Below are 22,650 nucleotides of genomic sequence, written 5' to 3'. Positions count from 1 at the left end.
CTTACTAAGTCACATGGGGCTTGGAAAAGGAGGGGGGAAAGGATCAATGCAATCCCATGGTTTTATAAAGGGAAAAGGGATCAAAACAATCATGCAGTGGCAGGATTGCTTTGATCCCTTTCCCCCTCCTTTTGCTAAGCCCCGTGGGGCTTAGCATGAAGGGATGAAGCAGGGATCAAAGCAATCCTGCAGTGCTTTGATCCCTTCCCCCCTACACCTGCTAAGTCCCACTTACATTTCTTAATTTGGGGTTAGAAAAGTGGAAGGGTCTTATACATGGGGGCATCTTATACATAGAAAAATACAGTATATTAGCTTTATTGGCTATAAAGACTGTTTCATTCAGGGCTAGCACAGAGCTAATGCTAGCTGGCTGATTACAGTGGTTAAGAACTCAATAAAGGATGGCAAGTCCTTGTGTTCTCTTGTATAAAACAAGAATATTAAAGCTAAAACAAAGTGTGTGTGTGTACACAGATACAATATAAAATTCAGTAGAATCAGATTTTCGCTGAATCAGATTATACTTTGTTTTCCAGAGGTATACTGGTGAGGCTGGAAGGATGCAGCCATCCTGTTGTTATGAAAGGTCTATGTGCAGAATGTGGCCAGGATTTGACACAGTGAGTAGTCTTGTGTGGGACTGGATTTATGCCAGGTATGTTTGATTAAATTTGAGGACTGTGACCACTATGAAACATATAAAATCCCTTGGGAAATGCTGTTTCCATGCTATTTAGAACAACTTGTGCCTTTAGTTTTCACTTAAGTAATACCAGAAATAACTGGCCAATATGGAGCATGCTTAACCACTCCACAATGTTGCAAATAGAAATATACAACTGTTTGAAAATAGGTTGTATTGTATATTTATTAAATACATGCAGTGAACAGAGAACGTAGTAGCTAGAAACACAGGTATGTTGATCAGCAAAGCAAGCTAATGACTATAGACTGAAGAATATAAAACAGACCCTAATTTGCTTGGTAGGTAAACATGAGTCAGCCATATGGAACTGCATGCTTGCCAGCCTTTTTTACAGTCAGAACCAACAGCCAGAAGATTAATTTTGTTGTGGAAGTCTGATAATTGTTCAGGCCTTTAGTAACGTGGTGACACTGCGAGTTAAACCGCTGAAGCCTCTGTGCTGCAAGGTCAGAAGACCTGCAGTCATAAGATTGAATCCACGCGACAGAGTGAGCCCCTGTCGCTTGTCCCAGCTCCCGCCAACCTAGTGGCTCGAAAGCATGCAAAATGCAAAAAAAGTGAGTAGATAAACAGGTGCCACCTCGGTAGGAAGGTAAACGACGTTCCATGTCTAGTCACGCTGGCCACGTGACCACAGAGGATTGTCTGTGGACAAAACACTAGCTCTATGGGTTGGAAACGGAGATGAGCACCACTGCCTAGAGTCGGACACGACTGGACAAATTGTCAAGGGGAACCTTTACCTTAGTAATAGAGCCAGTTTTATTCCAATTTGTACCCATTGATTTAACAAAGGCTAAATAGGATAGTTCCTGTGTAACTGCTGAAGAAAAAATCCTGCTGGTCATGGATGTCATATTGCAATTCATGTGCAAATGAAGCAGGTGGACAGATGTCAACTTCACATAAGATATATACAGCTGCTTTTGTACCTAGCTTAGTTGTCACCTGCCAGCTAAGCATTCCATCTGGTAAAACAGGGTAGAGGAGACAAACAGGACCAGTCCATAAGCTTTATAGAGGAGCCTTTTGGTTCTTTCTCTCCTTGAACTGTTTCTATCCCAGCCGGAATGGGATGCACTTTGTAATATTAAAAAGGGCTAGCTGCATTTGCCTTTTTCCATCTCTCTTTCCCTCACTTTTTCCTTTCATGTAAGTTTTTAAATTTTAAAATGTTTTAAGAATGTGTCTGTAAGCTACTTGAAGAACTTTCAGATGGAAGAACGAAGAAAAATACTTCAAATAAATATGTTTATTATTAAGACCTTGATATTAGGAAGAGTTATTCCTAGTATTTTGGGCTGTAATCCTAGATACTACAACCATTGTATCTTGAGCTATAGTCCTAGTTCCATCAAACACCATATTATATTTTATCAGAATATCCCTTTGAATTCATTTGGAATCCTGTATTCCTGATTTATTCCCTCTGTTGGTAGGTAGGTGTAATTTGGTTACTGAATTTTTTTAATTTTTTAAAAAATCTACATTTACCTAGCAAAATACAGCAATATCCCACTCAGCAGTCAGGATATGTTACAGGGAAATGAAATGCTATCCAAATCGGTGCTGGATGGTGTATTTTAAAATTATGCCTCATGACATAGGTGAAAAAACAACACATATGAGCATTAAGCACACGAGAAAAGGCAGGTGGATTGGGTTTCTGGAAGAATGGGTGAGCATTAAGTCTGTGAGTGAATGATTGTTTTTTTCCCCCTAGGATTAAAGGCATAGATCAAGAGGCAGCAAGAATCTTGTCAGGGAATGAGGACTCAGTCCTGGTCAGGAGTTTCAGAGGCCCCAACTCCTGTGGGCTGGGTGGCATGAGAACAGAGAAAAGAACCAGGGAACAGTGACATGGAATAAGGAGACTGGGCTCCCAGGCTCCCAGAGGCCTAGTCTACCTCCATCGAGTACCACAGAATTGCTGTGCAAGTATGCGCACAGTGGAAAATCGGCACTAAACAAGGCAGCACTATGTGAGATATTACTGTATAAGTTGTCAGCCTGTAAATAGTGTGATATAATTAATTTTCTCCTCTGTAAATATAGACATTTATGCACTGCCTCCCATCTAATTGTGCAGGGTCCTGAACATTTAAGCACCCACTGGCTGTTCACAGTTGGCATTGCTAGTTGTAGGTATTACAGTTTTAACTCAGGTGTTTCTCAGTTCTTTACAAGTATGAATCGGTACAATACATGAAGTATACTCTTCATCCAGTTCTCTTCTTATTAATATTATTCTAATTGTCATGACATAGATGAGCACAGTGTTTAAGACTTGGTGCATATGAAAGATAAGGTGGTTGTGAAAATTCATGCCATGATAAATCTCTTAATCTTCTTAAGAACTTTGAAGTTTTGTTAATTTAAACTTGTCTAATATTTTTTTTTCTTTCTTTATCTCAATTATTAGGTTACGAAATAAGAATGGAAAACAGAATATGCCAGTATCCACAGCAACTGTATCAATGGTTCATAGTGTCCCAGAATTGATGGTTAGCTCTGAGGCAAGTACACTCCCACTCAGTCATTTCTAGCAGATGGTCAAAGCTCAGCAGATCTGTTAGTGGGGTTTTTTCATGCAACACATACAGTATATAATACAGCACGTCTGTCTGCCAAATTTAAAGTTGAAAGCAACTCTTGAGTAGAATTCAGGTTGTGTAATGTTTCTGGTGAGCTGTATTCACATAAAGGTTTTTAACAATAGAATAGCTCCCTATTTTCCTCTAAAACATTTCCATCCAAATATTGTTCTATAACAGTGCCTATCTGGTACAGTGCTTTCTGTTGTTTTTTAAAATTGCATTCTGTTGATGAAACAGCTGATGGAATATTGAACAACTTAAACAGCAATTTTGTCTATACTTCAAAATAAGACTCATTAAAAGCAGAGTTTTGAGTAAACATGCATTAGATTGAGCTGTCTGTTATTTAAAGAATTTGTAGCAGAGTTTACTATAATTGAAATCTTATGAGACTATTATGCCTATATGTTTATCAGGTGCTATAAAAAGCATACTACTCTAGTCCCACAGAGCCTGCCAAGCCAAGTGTTTAGAATGGTAAAAGTGTTTTTCACGTATGAATATTTGCATCGAAAATAAACAGCTCATCTGTGGTTGGAGTAAAGAGGAGTATTGTATTGTATAACGCCTTTTCTTAAAGCACAGAATAGAAAATGTTTCGTTGCCATTTTGCATATTACATCTGCCATATGTTACAGATGCAAATAAAGCACATACTAGAAATTCCTCAAATTAGATATATTAATTAGGCATGAGACTTTTGGATTATTATTTTTTTGCTACAAATTCTGTTATTCTCCATGCTGGGAGTTCCACCTGACATATAGACAATACATCTCTTCTGTGGAAAAAAAAGTCTAAGATGGTAGGCCTAGCTACGCATTACTCCACCTAGCTTCCTGTTTAGAAAGGAAGTTCTCAGTAGTGTAGTAGTTTCCTTTCTGAACAAGAAGCTTGGTAGAATACTAAAAAAAAATCTGAAAATCTAATGTCTAGCGCTAATTAAATAAATTAATGTCACATTAATTGCTAGGATTTCAAGGTCTCAGTGGCAAACTTGAAATGCTGCTCCTTTAGAAGCAGAATTCTTCAAAAAGGCTGGGAAAAGCATCTTTTGCTGCTCTTGCTACTTCTCTTTTGAAAATGCAGAGCATAATTTCCTTTATCTGCTGGACTGTTATATTAAAACAGAGTTTTTGTCAAGCTTGTTTAAGATGTTATTTTTCCTTTTATTGTAGCAAGCTGTACAGTTGGGTAGAGAAGATCAGGAGAGATTACGTCGAAATCGCAAACTTGTGCTAATGGTAGATTTGGACCAGACATTGATCCATACTACAGAACAGCATTGCCAACAGATGTCTAACAGAGTAAAGCAGTATTATTTATCATACTCTTAGATTAATTTTAATATGTTTTACACTGTCTCTAGATGAAATACTCTGCAAAGAATACTTTTTAGTATAGTTTACAGTGGAAAAGAAAATTCTTTTATACATACAAACATGTTTTTTTAAAGAAAATACGACATTGTTCTTAGTTAGGTTTTGTGTTATGAACATTTAAATATTTTATAAGTTCTAAAATTTTCTTGCCCCCACGTGTGGAATGAATTCCCCAAAATGTATTCTTACAGGCACCAGAAGTACAAAAGATAATAAGCTCCTTGAACTTGTATAGTATTTTAACATACTGTGATATTTTGGACTGTTGGCTTTTTGTCTTTTGAATGTGTATGCATTGTAATCTACTCTAAGGCTTTAGGGCAGTAGAGGTTAAAATCAGTGTAGTAATGGGTCATTGTTAAATCTGCTAGTATGGCCTCTTGCCAGAAGAAAGCAGTGACTACTCATTAAATTAATTGTGACACACTAGAAACATATAGTCATTGGAGCTTGTCAGGAATCTACAGCTCTCAGAAAGCTGATTCTGAAGCTTATAGATTCCAGAATGGCTTTGATCAAGCTGGAAATGATAATTTGTTGTACATATGCTTTGTGTCCTTTCTGATTTGAGCCTTGATTTTAATTTTGTGTACACAGTCTTTAGTTATTAAATATATTGTGGAAACTGAAATTGCTTTAAATGTCTCCCATATATTCTTCATTAAATTTCTCATTCATACATGGTTGGTATTTTCTCATCATAAAAGTAACTTTTTACTATACTATTCATGTTTTAACATAAATATTGGATAAAAAGATATGCAGTTCCTTTGTGTAATAAATGGTTTATGCTAAATTTGTTTGGTATATGATGCATACAAATTGATGAACATCTTTAGTATTTACTAGTTACTTGTTTAGTAGTTCTTACCGTTTTGAATAAGCTGGAAAACATGTCACATTTGCATCTAAGGAGTAACTTCTGTAAATCTTACTAGTATTCATTCTTCACTTTAGGGAATATTTCATTATCAGTTAGGTCGAGGGGAACCCATGTTGCATACCCGGTTACGTCCTCATTGCAAGGAGTTCCTGGAAAAGATTGCCAAGCTGTATGAACTACATGTTTTCACCTTTGGAAGCAGACTTTATGCACATACTATTGCAGGTAAGTGGCAGTCTATGAAATATTTGCTATCAAGGTTGGAGGGCTTTGTTCTACTTTTCCTTCTACTCGTAGAAGAGTCTTGATCTAAAATTTCAATTTATGCTAATACCTGTTAATGCTGTATAGTGGGACATTAGCATAGGAATGATACTATATTTTAATCATTCTTTTCACGAAGCATTGACAGAAATACCACAATATTTTTCAGTAAATTATTTGGTATTAAGTAAGTGGATTGCTCAGTGAGTTAAGGATGTGGCTGTCGAGCCAGAAGTTAGGAGTTCAGTTCTGCATTCTGCATCCCAGAAGAACCAGCCTATTTGGCCTTGGGCAAGCTGCACAGTCCCAGGGACCCCCCAGAAGAAGGGTTGTCATAACTCAGAATTGACTTAACACACAATTGTTACTATTATGTAACTAATTATATGTTTTTGTGTGATTAAGTGTCTGGTTAGTAGAATTCTTACACTGCTTGTCTTCCAGTCTCTTCCAAATTACTTTGACTTTAGCCAGATTAACATGCCACTGCATGTTTTCAGCCTTAAAAAACTGAAAAAACGCTACAGTAAAGAGCAAAGTTCTGTGTAATTCTGATTGAATAGGGAGTTACATTTTTCTCCTTTGCCTTTGTATTTCCTGTAATATGGATTGATTCCATTATGAAGTGAGTGAAAATAATAACAAATCACAGTGTTCAATGTGACTACTCTAAAGTAACACCTTTTACTTCAGTGGGACTTCTCCTGAGTTAAATATGTGTAGGTTTGTAGTCAGTGCATGGGATCTGTTTTTTATGGTTCTACTGTCTAGATGTTCTCTTAAGTAAAAATCTATGTTGTATGATTATAGTGATCATTGCATGGACAAGTACAGTCGTGCCCCACTTAACGATTACCCCGCATTACGACGAATCCGCTTCACGACGATGTTTTTGCGATCGCGGTTGCGATTGCAAACGATGGTTTAAATGGGGTTTTTTCACTTTGCGAAGATTGGTTCCCTGCTTCAGGAACTGATTCTTCGCATTACGACAATCAAAACAGCTGATCATCGGGTTTTCAAAATGGCCACCGGGTGCTCAAAATGGCTCCCTGCTGTGCTTAGGGACGGATTCCTCGCTATACAGGCACCAAAAATGCCCACCATATGGAGGATCTTTGCTGGATAGTGAGTTTTTAGCCCATTGGAATGCATTAACCGGGTTTTAATGCGTTTCAATGGGTTTTTTATTTTCGCTTTACGACGTTTTCATTCTACAGCGATTTTGCTGGAACGAATTAACGTCGTTAAGCGAGGCACCACTGTATAATAAATGTTTAAAAAATAACACTGTTGGTGTGAATGATAGAACGGTAGGGACATGTAACTATTATTGACTGTAAGCTAAATCTATGGTGAAATGATACCTTTTCACTGTGTCATTTTTACCGGTTTGTGCATAGGAAAGTTTCTTCACATTTTTTTACATGGGGCTCCCTTCAAAACTTGTGTTATCTCCAGTCAGTGCTCAGTTGTTTATTCCCTAGGTCAAAGCGCAAAGATTCTCATGGAGATTATATGCATAGTGTTGGTTCAAAAAAAAGTTTGGTGGGTTAGTATTGTTTGAAATGGTTGTTTTAGAAAATGAAACAGGGCATAGTTGTTTTTCCTAAACCAAACCCAAAGAGCTGGAAGAAAGCAAGTATGTTTCCTTCATCCAAAAGCAGGTTTGTTTGTTTGTTGTTTCAATTTAAATACCGCCCCATAATGCTAAAGTATTCTCTGGGTGCTTTACAACTTAATTATGCAATCAGCAACTGAGTATTCACTTCAGAAGGAGGGAAGGCTGAGCCAACCTGGAGCTGGCTACCTAAATACATTGGGATCGAACTCAGATGGAGAGCAGAGACTTTATTGCAGTACTTTAGTTTAACCACTATTCCATGGGCCTCACATGGATTTGGGATTATTGAGAAGGCAGCAATACTCTCAGTTCTACCATTAGGTTTTAGGTAATGTTTGTATTTATTTAGTTAGTTCTCAAATTGTGGAATTCTGGTATTTCAATTTTTGCCATGTTGATATGCTGGTGCAAAGGAAAAACAAGTTATACATTTTATTATCATTGATCATAGAACAATGGAGTTGGAAAGGGCCTGTAAGGCCATTGAGTCCAACCGCCTGCTCAATGCAGGAATCCAAATCAAAGTATATCTGACAGCTGCTTATCTAATTTTCTCTTGAATGCCTCCAGTGTTAGAGAGTTCACCCACCTCCCAAGGTAATTGGTTCCATTGGTTCCATTTATTATTATCATAAATTCAAACGATTTAGATCTTGAGTGATGGTGGTAGAATAACTTTACCTCCTTCAGAATGCTAGTTTTACCTGTAACATTTTTCATGTGCCCTCAGAGCCACCCTCCTCCATTTTGAGAACTTTTGAAAGGTAGTATTTCCAACTGTAACAGAGTAATGACATCGTTTTGAAAGAAGGGGTGAAACTATGCTGACATGTTCAATAAATAAGTAATCATGATTGTTCTGTCTTTGTCATTCTTTCTTTGATATCATTTAAAGTTATCTTTAAAACACTTCCATTACAATGCCATGTTATTATGGTATACAATTTTGCTTTTCTTTATTATAGAGTAGATTAACAAAAATGTAGCTCAGATTTGGTTTGTATGTATTGCACATATTTCTTCATTCAAAACCTATACCTACCATTGGTGTCATTTAGAAACATTGGTTATTTTTTCAGTACAAACCATGGCTTGTGGTGACCATAATTTGTTCATTGAAGTACAGATTGCTTGATAGTCTGTTCAACAAAGTGTGGTTTGTCTTGCCTCTTTCTGATTTGTTTATCTGCTCTTGCTTTGAACAACTCTTGTTTTGAAGTAGGCAGCTGGGAAAACAAGTCACATTTTAATAGATGAGAATGTTATGATAAGCTGTAGGTTTAGCCAGGCAAAATTCATAAGCCAAAGATAACCTGTGGGTACACAGTTTGATTTGTAGGTAGTTAACAAACTTTGTTAGCAAAGGCAGATTTGCACATACAATGGTGCCTCGCTTAACGAGGATAATCCGTTCCAGCGAAATTGCTGTAGAATAAAATCCTCGTTAAGCGAAATAAAAAAGCCCATTGAAACACATTGAAAACCCTTCAATGCATTCTAATGGGCTGAAAACTCATCGTCCAGCAAAGATCCTCCATACAGCGGCCATTTTCGCTGCCTCTATAGCAAGGAATCTGTCCCTAAACACAGTGGGGAGCCATTTTAAGCACCCAGTTTGAAACCCCGACGATCAGCTGTTTTGATTGTCGTAATGTGAAGAATCGGTTCCCGAAGCAGGGAACCGATCTTCACAAAGTGAAAAAACCCATTTAGACCATCGTTTTGCGATCACAAAAGGATCGTCGTACAGCGATTTCATCGTAATGCGGGGCAATCGTTAAGTGAGGCACCACTGTACTAAAAAGTGGTTATACCACTCCATTTTTCCAGTGATGTGGTCTTGGACCAAGCAGCTTTGTTACAGGCCTAGAGCTGCAAAGGTGGCAGAATATTGAATCCTATGAGCCGTACATGCTCTGGTTGATCTCAGTTTACCCCCTTCCCTTAGCCACAGTAAGACTCTAAATCCCAAACACTTTGAATGATGATTTATCTTCAGGACAAGATGTTACAGTATGTTGCTTCCTAAGTTTAGACTGGTTTGTATATGGTTTCCATTGTTTAGCAGTTCCCAGTCTTAGGCTCTTCTCCTATATAGCTTTAGGCTTGACAAATTCACTTAGGTTTATGTATATAATCTGTTAATTTGCACTGGTATATAATGGCAATAGATGTATTGTAGTAAATTACTTCCTTCTGTTCTGAGGAGAAGAGTCATAATTACCATGTTTCCCCAAAAATAAGACAGGGTCTTGTATTAATTTTTGCTCCAAAAACAAATTAAGGCTTATTTTCAGGGGATGTTTTATTTTACAGTCATGGCATCTTCTGGTTGCTGCACAATGGTGGAGGGCGGGGTTTCACTTAACTGGGGCTTATTTTGGGGGTAGGTCTTATATTACAAGCATCCTGAAAAACCATACTAGGGCTTATTTTCAGGTTAGGTCTTATTTTCGGGAAAACAGGGTAGTGTATTTTGTGGTTAAATGAATCATTCCGTTCTATAATAAATCTTCTGCATTATGATAAAGAAAGACACATTATAAAATTATTCTTGTTGTTAATGGGACATGATAGATTATGAAAAAGTTACTGATCGAACATACCCTTTGATCAGTCAACCTTTGATTGAAAAGCCATGCGTAGTTTTAAATAAGGCAAGAGGGTGCAAGTGTAGAAGGGAAAATATTTGCTTAGTTGGTAAGCCAGGTCTTATATAATTGAAATTCAAGTTAGGCAACAGCTACTTCCCCATTTCTCCCCTGTCATTAAATCAATGGCCTGCTGTATATCTAGTTACAGTATCTGAAAGGCCACCTGCATCCATTCTCTCCCTATCCTGATATACTTCAGTGGTTGGCTGATGGGAACACTAGTAAAACCTGTTAGGCTGGTGATTATGAGAAGTAGGGCATCTGTGATTGTCCCATCCTTGTGGAATGCCCTGCCTGAAGATACACACATGGTTCCATTCTTACCTTAAAGATTTGTTTGTTGCAGTCTGTTTAAATCAACCTAAAAATAGGCTGAAGTACAGCTTCAAAGAATCACTATGCCCCCCTTCGCAAAGTGAAGACATGAGATTTTTTAAAAATTAAAAGATTACCACTACTTGCCAGAGAATTGACAGGTAGCTACCCTGAATATAGTCAGTTTCCTGCCATAAGAAGCAAAGGGCAACAGAATATGTGACTGCTTGAAGAAGAGGTGGGAGTCTCCTTTTGTTTCCCCACTTGTGCCTATGGAACCTCCTGGGTCTCCTTGGAAATATTTAATTCATGAGAGAAGAACATTCTCCCAGTGCATATGTCGTTGCAACAGTCACAGCTTTAACAGTGGTTAAAGGCTTCTAACGCCAGATGGCAATATTTTACAGGAAAATATTTTGTGAAACTTAATTTGCAGTGTAATGGAGAAACTGAAATTACTAGGAATTTTAAACATGCTGTATTTTTTGTCATTTTCATCTTAATAGCTGTGGCTTGGAATAAAAATTATTCTGTATTCCCTTTTGTTTTACTGTATACAGAATTTCCTAAAACTGGATATAGTTAGTTTAACATAAAAAAAATTGAGAGGGACTAGCAGACAAGAACCAGACAAGAGTTTTTCCCTTTCTGTGCTTCTCTTTGACTAAATTAATTTGGTAGGAACGAATGAAAAGAGTACAACTGAATCAGGATTTGCCATCCTGTTGACCACGTCAGGTTGGATAAACATGCCCAGTCATTTATCTGCTGCCACTTGATGGGCACTAGAGTATGTTTGGGGAAAAGTATAGCTTCCAGTTCCATGCACCTTGTGTTCCAATAGCTCAATTTGTGCAGCCTCATCTCAAACAAGTGTGGAATCTCAGAACACAATTGAATCAGTAGCATGAATGGAACATTTTTGTGATCATGAAAAAGTCTGTCTTCTTTTCCTTGGGGGAGGCTGAAGACCATAGAACTGCAGAAACCAAGAGCTGGAATAAATATGTGCTCCCCCATCAAGCATCTTTCCTTGGCATGCCATAGCTGCATTGGCATCACCACAACAACATGTTATCCTGAGCATTACAAAAGCTAAATAGTAAAGATGCTGCATTGAATACCTAAAGTAGACTGGCCTTAGCCAACACCTGATGATCAAAATCCAGCAAGAGGGAACCAGCCTTTGATAGAAGACTTTTGCCTGGTTTTCTTCATGGGATTCAAACCATTGCGACTTCCAGAGCCCTAATCCACATCCTCCCTTCTAAATTCCCTTCTGTCAGCTATTATCATTCAGGATAAGTCCATCCTGAGAATTCACTGGCTAATCTAGCTGGCAAAAATATTTGATATTGTGAATGTATAGTGAATTAAGAAAGAATAGTAGACCTTTTTGTTACAGTAAAGGTTTTTTTTTAATCCAGCTTTTCCATATTAAGTGACTGATCCCACTTTAGTAAACATATGCACCTTTCTACATTTGCTTGGTGGTGGTTTTCTCTAGCTAATTCTTTCAATTCATTATGCCTAGGTACTGCAAGGGTCTCACAACAGGGATCATCCTACATGAATTTGCTGAAATTCTTAAGCATAGTCGGGTGAGTTAAGGTTGAAGTTCTGTCCTTAACTCTGAGATTTTCTTGCTTTCATGGGTTTTAAGTTATTCTTGTAAGACACAGTTTTGGCCTACTTGTATCAATCTTGATAAAGGATCAGTAATATCAGGAGCTGTATCAGTAAGGTCCATTAAGCAATGTCTAGAAATTGCTGTGCAGTCACTCCTTAATTTAGGGATATTTCCAAGTGCATTACATCGTTCTCTGACTCACCAGTCATATTTAAAATTGGCACAGTGCCTTACATGTCACCTTTTCAAACAGGTATGAGAAATATTGTTGCCATTTGTTCAGAAAGCAACTTTACTGCAGATATATAACAAAGCCTTTTAACAACCAACAAAGCTATAGTTTACTATGTGAATTCTGGTCTGCTGGATATTTGATAGTCCTTCAATTTTTGCAATACTAGATAAGCAGCAAATCCAAAAAGCTGCTAAAATGCCATATTTCCCAACAAAGCTATGATTTGCTTGTATAATAAATAAAACTACCACATTAAGTAATATGAAAAGAGATTGTAGAGTTTTCTCAGGGCAATTGACAAAGGTTGCTGTTTTTAAAAACAGTTATTTTAAGGTAAGTCTAGAAGTGTATATTTAGAAATCTTACACGTTTAACTTAAAACCTGCAACTGCAAGAACTTGTGTTTCTTAACTTGCCCATTTTGCTTAAGTATCATAGCACAGTTTTCAGTGCTTTAGCTAACTGCAGTCCCAAGGCATAGTGTTGAATAAACAAAGGAAGTGGTTCCATTCTGAGACTTGCAAGGAAAGCCTGAGTAGTTAAGATGGGGCATACCATGGACATTACAAAACACAGTGCTTGGGATATATGTATGTATGTAGAATGAGGCTAGTAGAATCAGACCTCCACATCCTTCCCTATAATAGCTTCCCCAGCCCCCGAAAATTCAGAGCCATATGTGCATGCCAAACAACCATAAACAGTTGGATGGTGAAAGACAAGGATTTTTCTTGAACAGAGGAACTGACCAGAACCATTCTGGTAACAAAAGGAAGAACCCATTTTTAACCTGTTGTGATGTTTTATAAGCAGACATTGTGGATCATCCAATATTAAGATTTTGGGTATCTATTCCTGTGATCAGTTTTTAGGTCATAAATGTAAGCTTTTGTTTTCATTCCACAAAATAGCATGTGCCTATGTAGTTACGTTGCAAGTTATGTTGGGCAGCATTTATTATAAATTTCTCAATGTCTTTAGTTACATTGTTCCTGAATTAACATTCTATAATGCTCATGCAATTGATAGTTATTAGAGATGGGCACAAAGTACTTGTGCCCCTTCATCATAAGTCATTCCCTGCCCCAGCCCCCCTCACTGACACCTTCACTCACGAGCTGGCATATGTTGCTCTTTCCCTCCCCATTGTATGATCTTCCAGTCTGGGCAGAAGCCCAGACTTCTTTCTCTGCCTCCTCCAGCAGCTGCTCACTCAGACAAAGACATGGGGCAGGGATTCCTACAGCACTGCCTTTGAGTGGCTAGCTGTTGGAAGAGGTGGAGAAGGGAATTCCAGGCTCTTGCCCAGACTGGAAGATCGCTCAATGGAGAGTGAAGGAGCAACACATGATGACTGGTGAGTAGAGGTGTTGGCTAGCGGGGTAGGGACAAGGAATGTACGGCAGCTGGGCTGCCACACAGACAACTTAGGACAAAGAGGCACAAAGTACTTGGTCCCCATCTCTACTAGGTATATTAGGGTCTCACTAATATTTAATATATGTATGTACAAAAATTTAGATTAAAATATATTTGTTTAAAAGGGCTAGTCTTCTAGCATTACAAGGAGAATGGTGAAGAATATTGAGGCTTCTTAGGGAAAATTAATTTATTACTGAAAATATATTAATTTCAGATTTTTTCCTTCTTTAAAAGCATTCTTGGATTCTGAAAAGAAGCTCTTTTCTCATCGAATATTGTCAAGGGATGAATGTATTGATCCATGTTCAAAAACTGGGAACCTTAGGTATGTATAGGGACTATAATATTATTTATCTGTGGGACACTTGGAGGGCATGCTGTTGAAATGGACTGTCTTCCCAACCTACCAGCCCTGGCTTTGCATGAAGTCATATGTCATCCCAGTGACATTATAATGTAAAGAAATGGAGATTATAACCTACCTCTAAGTTGAACACAAATTGATAGCAAGAGCAGTTTCCTTCGTAGTGGCTTCTATGAATGCACACAAATGGGTTTGTTCTGTGCCTGTGCAGGACGTTCGGAACATTCTAGAGCTTGGGAAAAAAGAAACAATTTAGTTCCGCCCAGAGCGCTAGCTCCGCCTCCTCAACCTTCCTTTCAGTTCCCTTTTTTCTGCCATTCGGGTAAGACGTTTGGAATGACAGAGCGAGCAAGGAAAGTAAATCCTAGCATCTTAGCTATTTATCTTTTTTCAATCTATTTTTTCTTTTTACTCAAAGAGATAGAACCTTTAGCTTATTTTCCTCTTTTTCAATATTCTATTCCTCTTCCCGCCTTTCCTCTCCCCCACGGATTCCCCCTTTTATTTTTCTCCCTTTTCCCCCTTGTTTTATGGCCCCTCGGGGCTTCAAGACATGTTCCATTTGCTCAAGAAAGATCCCGCTAACGGACGAACACAATCAGTGTTTGTTTTGTCTCAGGGAATGCCACCAAAACTATTTGTGTATCTCATGCAGCAGCCTTTCTAAACAGGCTATTAATCAGCGATTACAATCATTTCTCTATGAAAAGACTCTGAACCCTAATATGGAGGTACCATCCATCCCTTCATCTAATCCTCCTCGCCTGGAGGCTACTAAAACAGCTCCTAGCCCAGTCAAGCAGCCTTTATCCAGCACGACCTCTTCACTTACCAAATCCAAGAACTCTCACAAGAGGCCTAAACCAGTCTCAACTAAGGCTCAAGCGCAGTCCGATGATCCTACAAAAAAGAAGGACAAAGAAAAAGTTAAGAAGCAAAAGAAGACTACCACATCAAATACCAGACCTCTTCCCATGGATTCTATATTGGTGGATGATTCTTCAAGGGAAGCCATTGGGCTTTTGGACAGAGAGGATCGTACCATTCCTCCAGCCCAAACATCTCATGAAATTCTAAGCATGTCTTCAAGTTCAGGCCAATTTGCGGCTGACACACTTTCCAGCCCGGCCATAGCCCCTCTTAGCCTTCGATCTTCAGGGCGGGCAGATACCGAGTCTGAATCTGAACAGAAGTCCGCTGTATGCACTCCTAAAAAGAGAACAGAGAAGCGCAAACATGCCTCTCCATACCAACATTACAGACTCAAGCAGCAGTACTACTACCCAGAGGGTCCACCACAATATGGTCACCCGTATTTCGATAGATGCCATCCACTTCCATACCATGGATATGCCTATCAGGAGGATTTCAGAGGTCCGACCTACCCTCCACCGCCCTGGTATTCTTCCACAGCTCCTCTCCTGGAAACCCAAGGAATACTCCTATGCACCGATATGATCCATCCCGAAAGAGGGGAATAGTACCTGAACCTACCATACCTACCAAACGATCTAAACGTTCTAGGAGCCATTCTGCAGTACAGGCTACTATGCTTTACTCTGGCCCCCATGGCCCTGATACTGAACTCTACAAATCCCACGAAAAACTGAGCACCATTACAAAAGGCATGGGTCGGATTCGGACTTTTTAGTCAAACACTCAATGCCTAACTCCATTGTGGTTGAGGCCACCCAATATAAATCCCGTAGCAGGTCCTCCACAACACCTGTGAATAGGGAAGGACGGAAAATTGACTCTCTGAAAGAAGCTTTATTGCAGCACGAATGATTAGAATTTCGAATTACCAGGCTGCAGTGGGCGCCTATCAGAAACACTTGTGGGATAAATTTCTCCCCACACTACAAGTCCTGCCAGATCCATCAAAGACTGAGGCTTTCAATATTTACACAGAAGCTAACACCCTTGCCAAACAACAAAGGGTAGCAGCGAAACACACTGCTGGCACTGCTTCCAAAGCCATACTGACCTCAATAGCAGTTGGACGGCATGCTTGGCTCATGGTGGCTAATATGCTGGATGATACCAAGACGAAGATTGAAGACCTCCCTTTCGATGCTGCAGGGCTGTTTAATTCCAAGACTGACGAGGTAATGGAAAACATCCTTAAGATGAGGAAGATGGCTAAGTCGTACATACCGTACCAACCGTATAAATACCAGAAACCCTCTTACAAGAAGCCATTCTACCAACAAGCGCCTCCATACCAGCCCTTTCAGTACAACAAGCAGCAACAGCGTGAACGGGCTTACCAGCCACCACAAACCAACCCCCTGCAATTCAAGCAGCAATCCTATTCTGGCTCCAAACAGCTTTTTTGTAAACAGCAACGCAGGGGTAAGCAATGCACCTGATTACCCCTGTAACCCCACGAGGCTTTTCCCATTCCTCCCAGAATGGCGGAGGATTACTATTGATAAGTGGGTTTTGGCTATCATTGAGAAAGGCTACCTGATAGAATTTTCGCAAATCCCTTCACCAAACTTCATTAAGGCCACTCCTTTTTCATTCCTTCTACAGGAGGAAATACCATCTCTCCTTCGAAAAGGGGCTATAGTCAGAGTCCCATCCCATCCCCCCAGGCCTTCACGAGGGTCTTGCTCTTCTTTCTTCTTCGCTGCCACCAGATATTAATAATTTAATATCAATTGAGTATTGAGACACGTGTTAAAAACATGCATCCTTTATTTAAACACAGAAGTTGATAATCAGTAAATATTTGTGGGGTAAATCACAGGTTGCAAATCGCTTCCAATTGAATCAGTTTGGATATTATTACAAAAATCTCTTAACTCTCTACTTTAATCTGCCCTCTTACAGTCCTCTGACTCACTCTTCTCTCACTTTTTAAGCCACACACAGTCTCTCTCTCCCAGACTCCATCCACCACCCTTTTTATTCTCCTTCACTCCCCCTTGGCTCCGACTTCCATTCACTCAGTGGCTCCTGCGTCAAGGTTCCGCAGTGACGGACAGGTGGGGTCAGGGCTGTTCGCTACAGCAAAGGCTTTTTCTCTCGCTGTTTTGCAGTCCCTAAGAAGGATGGGGGTATTAGACCCATTATGGACCTTAGAGACCTTAACGAATACATACGCTACAGAAAATTCCGTATGTTAACACTTCACTCCATTCTCCCTCTTCTATCCTAGAGGAGCTGGTTTTTCACCATTGACCTCAAGGACACCAACTTTCACATATCAATCCATCCGTCTCATCAACACTTTCTCAAGTTTCAATTCCAACACACAACATACCAGTTTGCTGCCCTCCCCTTCGGGCTTTCTACAGCCCCAGGACATTCACAAAGTGTATGGCTCCCGAGATCGCTTACCTCTGTACCAAAGGAATAAAGCTCTGCCCCTATATCGACGACTGGCTTCTAGTTGCCAGATCCTACCACGACGCCATTGTGGCCACGAAAACCACACTCGATGCCTTAAACAAATCAGGCTTGAAAATAAATGGAGAAATATCCCACCTGGAGCCGTCACAACTAGTCAACTACATAGGGGCGCAACTTAATGCCATACAAGCAAGGGCATTTCTACCACCCCAAAGAATCTCAAAGATCCAAAAGGCAATACAGCAATTTCAGCCCTTCAAGATAGTGACTGCTCTCGATGTTCAACATCTACTCAAGTCTTATGGCTTTCACGACATCAGTTGTCCCCCACAGCAGACTAAAACTCTGAACTCTTCAAGCCTGGTTCCGCTCCCAATTCAACCCCTCAGTGGACAGTCTGCTAAAGTTGAGGGTACCACCAAATGTGGCAGACCACCTCAGCTGGTGGACATCCGCCCACAATCTCTCAATGGGGAGACCATTCCAACCACCTTACCTGTCAATACAAGTAATGACAGATGCCAGCCCCTCGGGATGGGTAGCTCATTGCCAGGAACTCCAGATTCACAGCCTATGGACAAAGACAGAAAGAATGCTCCACATAAATCAGCTAGAAATGCTGGCCATCATGAAGGCATTTCAAACCTTTCTTCCACGTATTGAGGGAAGAGCAGTACAGCTCAGGACCCACAACACCACGGCTATGCATTATATAAACAGACAAGGAGGAACTCGATCCCTGCCCCTCCTTCGCATAGCCATAAAGTTTTGGGAATGGTGCCGCAGCCACCATATTTTCCCTCAAGCAATCCATATTCCTTCAGAGGACAAGTACCTGGCGGACCGCCGCAGCAGGCTCCCCACCAGGATGCACGAATGATCCCTCAACGAGACAGTCTTCCATGACATCTGTCTCAGGTGGGGCCAACCTACAATAGATCTCTTTGCATCCCATTTCAACACCAAGTACCCCAAGTATTGCTCGAGAGCAGGCATGGACACGATGTCACTTGGAGATGCATTCATGGTACCATGGTCCGGAGAACTCTCTTACCTTTTCCCTCCAATGCCTATACTGCTCAAAACAATAGCCAAGATTATTCAATACCGAACAGATGCAATACTTATCGCCCCATGGTGGCTGCGACAACCATGGTTCATCCACCTGAAGGAGATAATGGAAGAGATGTTTTACCTACCTTCGGTACCCTCACTCCTCTCCCGGAACGGTGGAGCCGTTCTCCATCCGGATGTTCGATCACTACACCTCACGGCGTGGAGGATAACCCCGAATTCCTCGCAATCTTAGATCAGGCTCGGAAACTGTCTACATCTCGCCTATACCAGAACAAGTGGACATCTTTCGTTAAATTTACTCAATCTAAAGGACTTACCTCGATCCCAACATCCCTCACAACCATACTTACCTTCATTCTGCAGCTCTTTAATCTTGGACTTGCGCGCTTCACTATTAAAGTATATATCTCAGATTCCTCGCAAGACAGGCAGCAAAAATGGCTGCCCTATGGAGGATCTTCGCTGGATGGTGAGTTTTGACCCCATTGGAACGCATTGAAGGGGTTTCAATGCGTTTCTATGGGGTTTTTTTTACGCATTACGATGTTGTCGCTTAACAGCGATTTTCCTGGAATGAATTATTGCCGTTAAGCGAGGCACCACTGTAGTATATGTGGTTAATTTTTTTAGTCCAAAAATTGTGGGCTATCAACTGGTAGTGTGGCCCTTCATGGGCTGCTGTGTGTATGCAGTCTCCAGATATCTTTCGCTTATTGCTGAGTACAGCGATTAGGTAGAGGATGGAAGATTTGATAAGACAGACTTACAGCAGATTTAAATGAGCATGGAAAATTTTATATATTTTTATATTTTATATATTTGATTAAGAATGTTCTTGGTGTATATGTTATCGTATGTGCACTTCTAGTTTATATAATCATAGGTGCTATTTTTCTTTTTTCTTTTGCTTCTCAATTGTTTATTCTTAGCTTTTTCTATCAGTTTCTGAAAGTTTTGAATAAAACTGATCACTATTAATTAGTATGAAGATACAGGTGAATGTTTCCTCAAAAAAACTACCTCATATTGTGAAGGACAATAATAAAGTGAATTTTTTATTATTTACTGTTTCTATATTTCTATCAAGTTGGCTCACCTTAATTGTAATCTGTTTACTTAGTTATCCATTTTATGAATTCTCTTTTCTATTCCAGAAACTTGTTTCCTTGTGGAGATTCCATGGTTTGTATTATTGACGACAGAGAGGATGTCTGGAAATGTGCACCTAATTTAATAACTGTGAAGAAGTATGTATATTTTCAGGGTACAGGAGACATTAACGCACCACCTGGATCAAGAGAAGCCCTAATGAGAAAGAAAGGTAACTGAAATTATATACACATATGTTTGTACATGTTCAATTCATTTGTAAGAGTATCTTTCACGTAACATAACAATATTTTTTTGCTGGTAAGAGGGAATAGATGCAGTGTCAATACAAAATTAGGTTTAGACTATACCTGTGATATTAAGATAGATGTTCTGGTCATGTCAAGTTGATGTTAGATCCATTAAAATTACATAATGTGGCTTTTTCATTTCATGTGGAAAGCAATATACTGAACTGTGATTCCTGTTGTTCAAACATTGAGACTGTTAAATTTCAGGCATTCTCTCTCTATATAAAATGTATGTGTGAAATATAAATTAACAAGGCAAGTTTTGGGACCTGAAGAACAAAAGACAGACAAGCCACACAAGGCTTACGGTCTCTTGCCATTACCTAATTAAAATGTTCAACCTTGCACCAGAATTTATGCCAGTTAAGTAGTTAGGATTTTGTGCTTGCTCCATCAGCTAAGTAGAAAAAAATTACAGAACCATCAAATAGAAAATGAGCTAAACATAGCAGTTGTAGCAGCCACAAAGCTTTTAGAAACTTTCATGACAGTAGACAGGATGAAACTCACTGACAGTGCTCCCACATTACCTGAAAATACTCATATGGAATTTGATACTGTCAGTCAATCAATACTGTCCCTCATACACACACTATGCAATCATACTGAAAGACAGAAGGCCCCCAGTGCCCTCAGTATTGTAGGTTTGTATCTGTATTATTGAATTAGTTGTTTTCTAAGGGAGATGATGAAATGAACAAGTAATGGATATGACAAAAATAATTTCTAGTTTGCAAGGTTATTACTGTGTAGGAACTGAGGGAATAGAGGACTACAGTGGAAGACAGGAGATGATTCTACTGTGATTCCACAATACCAGTTTTGGTATGTTGCTGGCACCAATAATTTTGGATGCATAAGAGTTTCCCAAGTTTCCCTTCTCATTACTGGAAATAACATCCAATCTAAGAATTAATTAGTGACCAAAATCCTATTGCACAACTATGAGCATGCAACTCAAAATAGATTATGTGGTTGCTTTGCTAGCTCTAAGGCAGAAGTGCTATCCCCAAAGCAGTCTTACCAGCACATTGTGCACTTGGTTGTGCCAGAGCTGCATGTTTGATTGCTCAGTTCCCTAGCTCTATTCCTTGTTGCCGGTCATAATGGTATGCATAATGTTATGCTGGCATGAACAGAATACTGTTCAAGCACAGCTCTTCAGTGTGGTTCACAATCTCACCAAACCCTGGTCAGCAATGGCCTTGTCCTGGTGATTTCACCAGTGATCAATCTGCAACCTTTTAAAAGTCTAAAATCAAGACCATCTGATCTGATCTCGACTGTACTAACAGTTTGATTCCATTTGACCCTGAAACACTGGAGGAAGTTTACAAGACACTGGTTAGCTGCAGGCCCACTGTCTCTTTGCTCAACACTTGCCCTGCATGGGTTATAAGAGCTGCCAACTGGATTATGATTGACTAGGTTGTGAATATTGTGAACTCGTTTCTAAGGAATCCTTCTCTCACAGGTAAAGGAAACCACCATCTGACCCATCATAAAATAACCTCACTTGGCAGCAGCAATTTTAGACTGATTGCCAAGATACTCTTTATGGGTAGGGTGATCGAGCAAGTGGTGGCAGGGCAGCTCCAGACTTGCCTGGGAGAGGAGAATTGCCTTGTTCCATTCCAGTCTGGATGCAGGCCATGGTCAGGTACTGAGATGGCACTGGTCGTGCTGCAAAATGGCCTTTTAAGGGAGGCCAACAGGAGGCTCTACTCTTTTGGTACTCCTGAATCTCTCAGTAGCTTTTGACACAGTCAGCCATGGTATCCTCCTGGACAGGCTCTCAGAGGTGGAGGTCAAGGGACTGGCATTGAGCTGTTTGTGATCCTTCCTCAAGGGCTGTATCCAGAGAGTTCAGCTTGGGGATGAATTGTTGACCCCCTGGACCCTCATTTGTGGGGTGCCCATAGATCTTCAGTTTCCTCAGTGCTATTCAGCATTTATGTAAAGCTGCAGAGGAAGCTCATCAGGAGATTTGGAGTTAGCCATCATCAGTGCATTGATGACATGTAACTCTGTCTCTCCTTCACCACCTCTGCAGTAGATGCCTTCCAGACCATTCAGTGTTGCCTGGCTTTGGTTTTGGAGTAAACCAGGGCCAAGAGGCTCAGTACGAACCTGGAAAATGTGGATATTTTGTTTCTGGATGGCATTACCCCTAGACTGGATGGCATTGTCCTCCCATTTAGGGATCAAATGAATAACCTGGGTATGTTTCTGGACCTGTCTCTGTCTTGGCATTCCCAGATTGCAGCCATGTGTAGAGCTGCCTTTAACCAGCTGAGGCTCATAGCCCAACCCCACCCTTACCTAGAGCCCTCAGGATATTGGTACAGGCATTGGTCATCTCCTGGATTTACTACTGCAATGCTCTCTGTGTGGGAGTTTCCCATGAGACTAACTCGGAGACTACAGCAGATCCAGAATGTGACAGCCAAACTGTTGGCCAGTGTGAGCAAGTTTGATCACATCTCCCTAGTTCTGGCTTGTCTGCACTGGTTATTTGTTGTGTCTCTGGTCAGGTGCAAGGTTTTGATGCTCACATATAAAACACTTCACAGTTTGGGACCACAGTACTTGTCAGACCACCTTCTCCCAAGCAATGCTCCATCTACCTGCTCCACCAGATCCTCCCAAGCAATGCTCCACTGGGTAACTACTCTGAAGGAAGCCAGGGAAACAACTACAAGGAGCTGGGCCTTCCTTGCTGTGGCATCAACAC

At 40.1% G+C, this 22,650-nt stretch overlaps 1 protein-coding gene and 1 long non-coding RNA gene across 4 annotated transcripts in view; one reads left to right on the top strand and one right to left on the bottom strand.

Moving 5' to 3' along the window:
• Positions 1-22,650, bottom strand: part of LOC144589239 (uncharacterized) — a 701,357-nt gene that overhangs the window by 321,205 nt on the left and 357,502 nt on the right. The window lies entirely within an intron of this gene.
• Positions 1-22,650, top strand: part of CTDP1 (CTD phosphatase subunit 1) — a 74,389-nt gene that overhangs the window by 9,434 nt on the left and 42,305 nt on the right. For 2 of the 3 annotated variants that reach the window (XM_020781623.3, XM_020781622.3), the window contains exons 2-7: positions 540-623; positions 3,132-3,225; positions 4,485-4,613; positions 5,646-5,796; positions 13,950-14,040; positions 19,671-19,837. In XM_020781623.3, coding sequence (XP_020637282.3) covers positions 540-623; positions 3,132-3,225; positions 4,485-4,613; positions 5,646-5,796; positions 13,950-14,040; positions 19,671-19,837 — 716 coding nt within the window. Of the gene's footprint in view, positions 1-539; positions 659-3,131; positions 3,226-4,484; positions 4,614-5,645; positions 5,797-13,949; positions 14,041-19,670; positions 19,838-22,650 lie in introns of all 3 variants that reach the window. The other variant, XM_072998718.2, reaches the window with a different exon arrangement.

Source organism: Pogona vitticeps, chromosome 4 (genome assembly GCF_051106095.1).
Source record: "Pogona vitticeps strain Pit_001003342236 chromosome 4, PviZW2.1, whole genome shotgun sequence".
NCBI lineage: Eukaryota > Metazoa > Chordata > Lepidosauria > Squamata > Agamidae > Pogona > Pogona vitticeps.
This window is presented reverse-complemented; position numbering and strand designations above follow the sequence as displayed.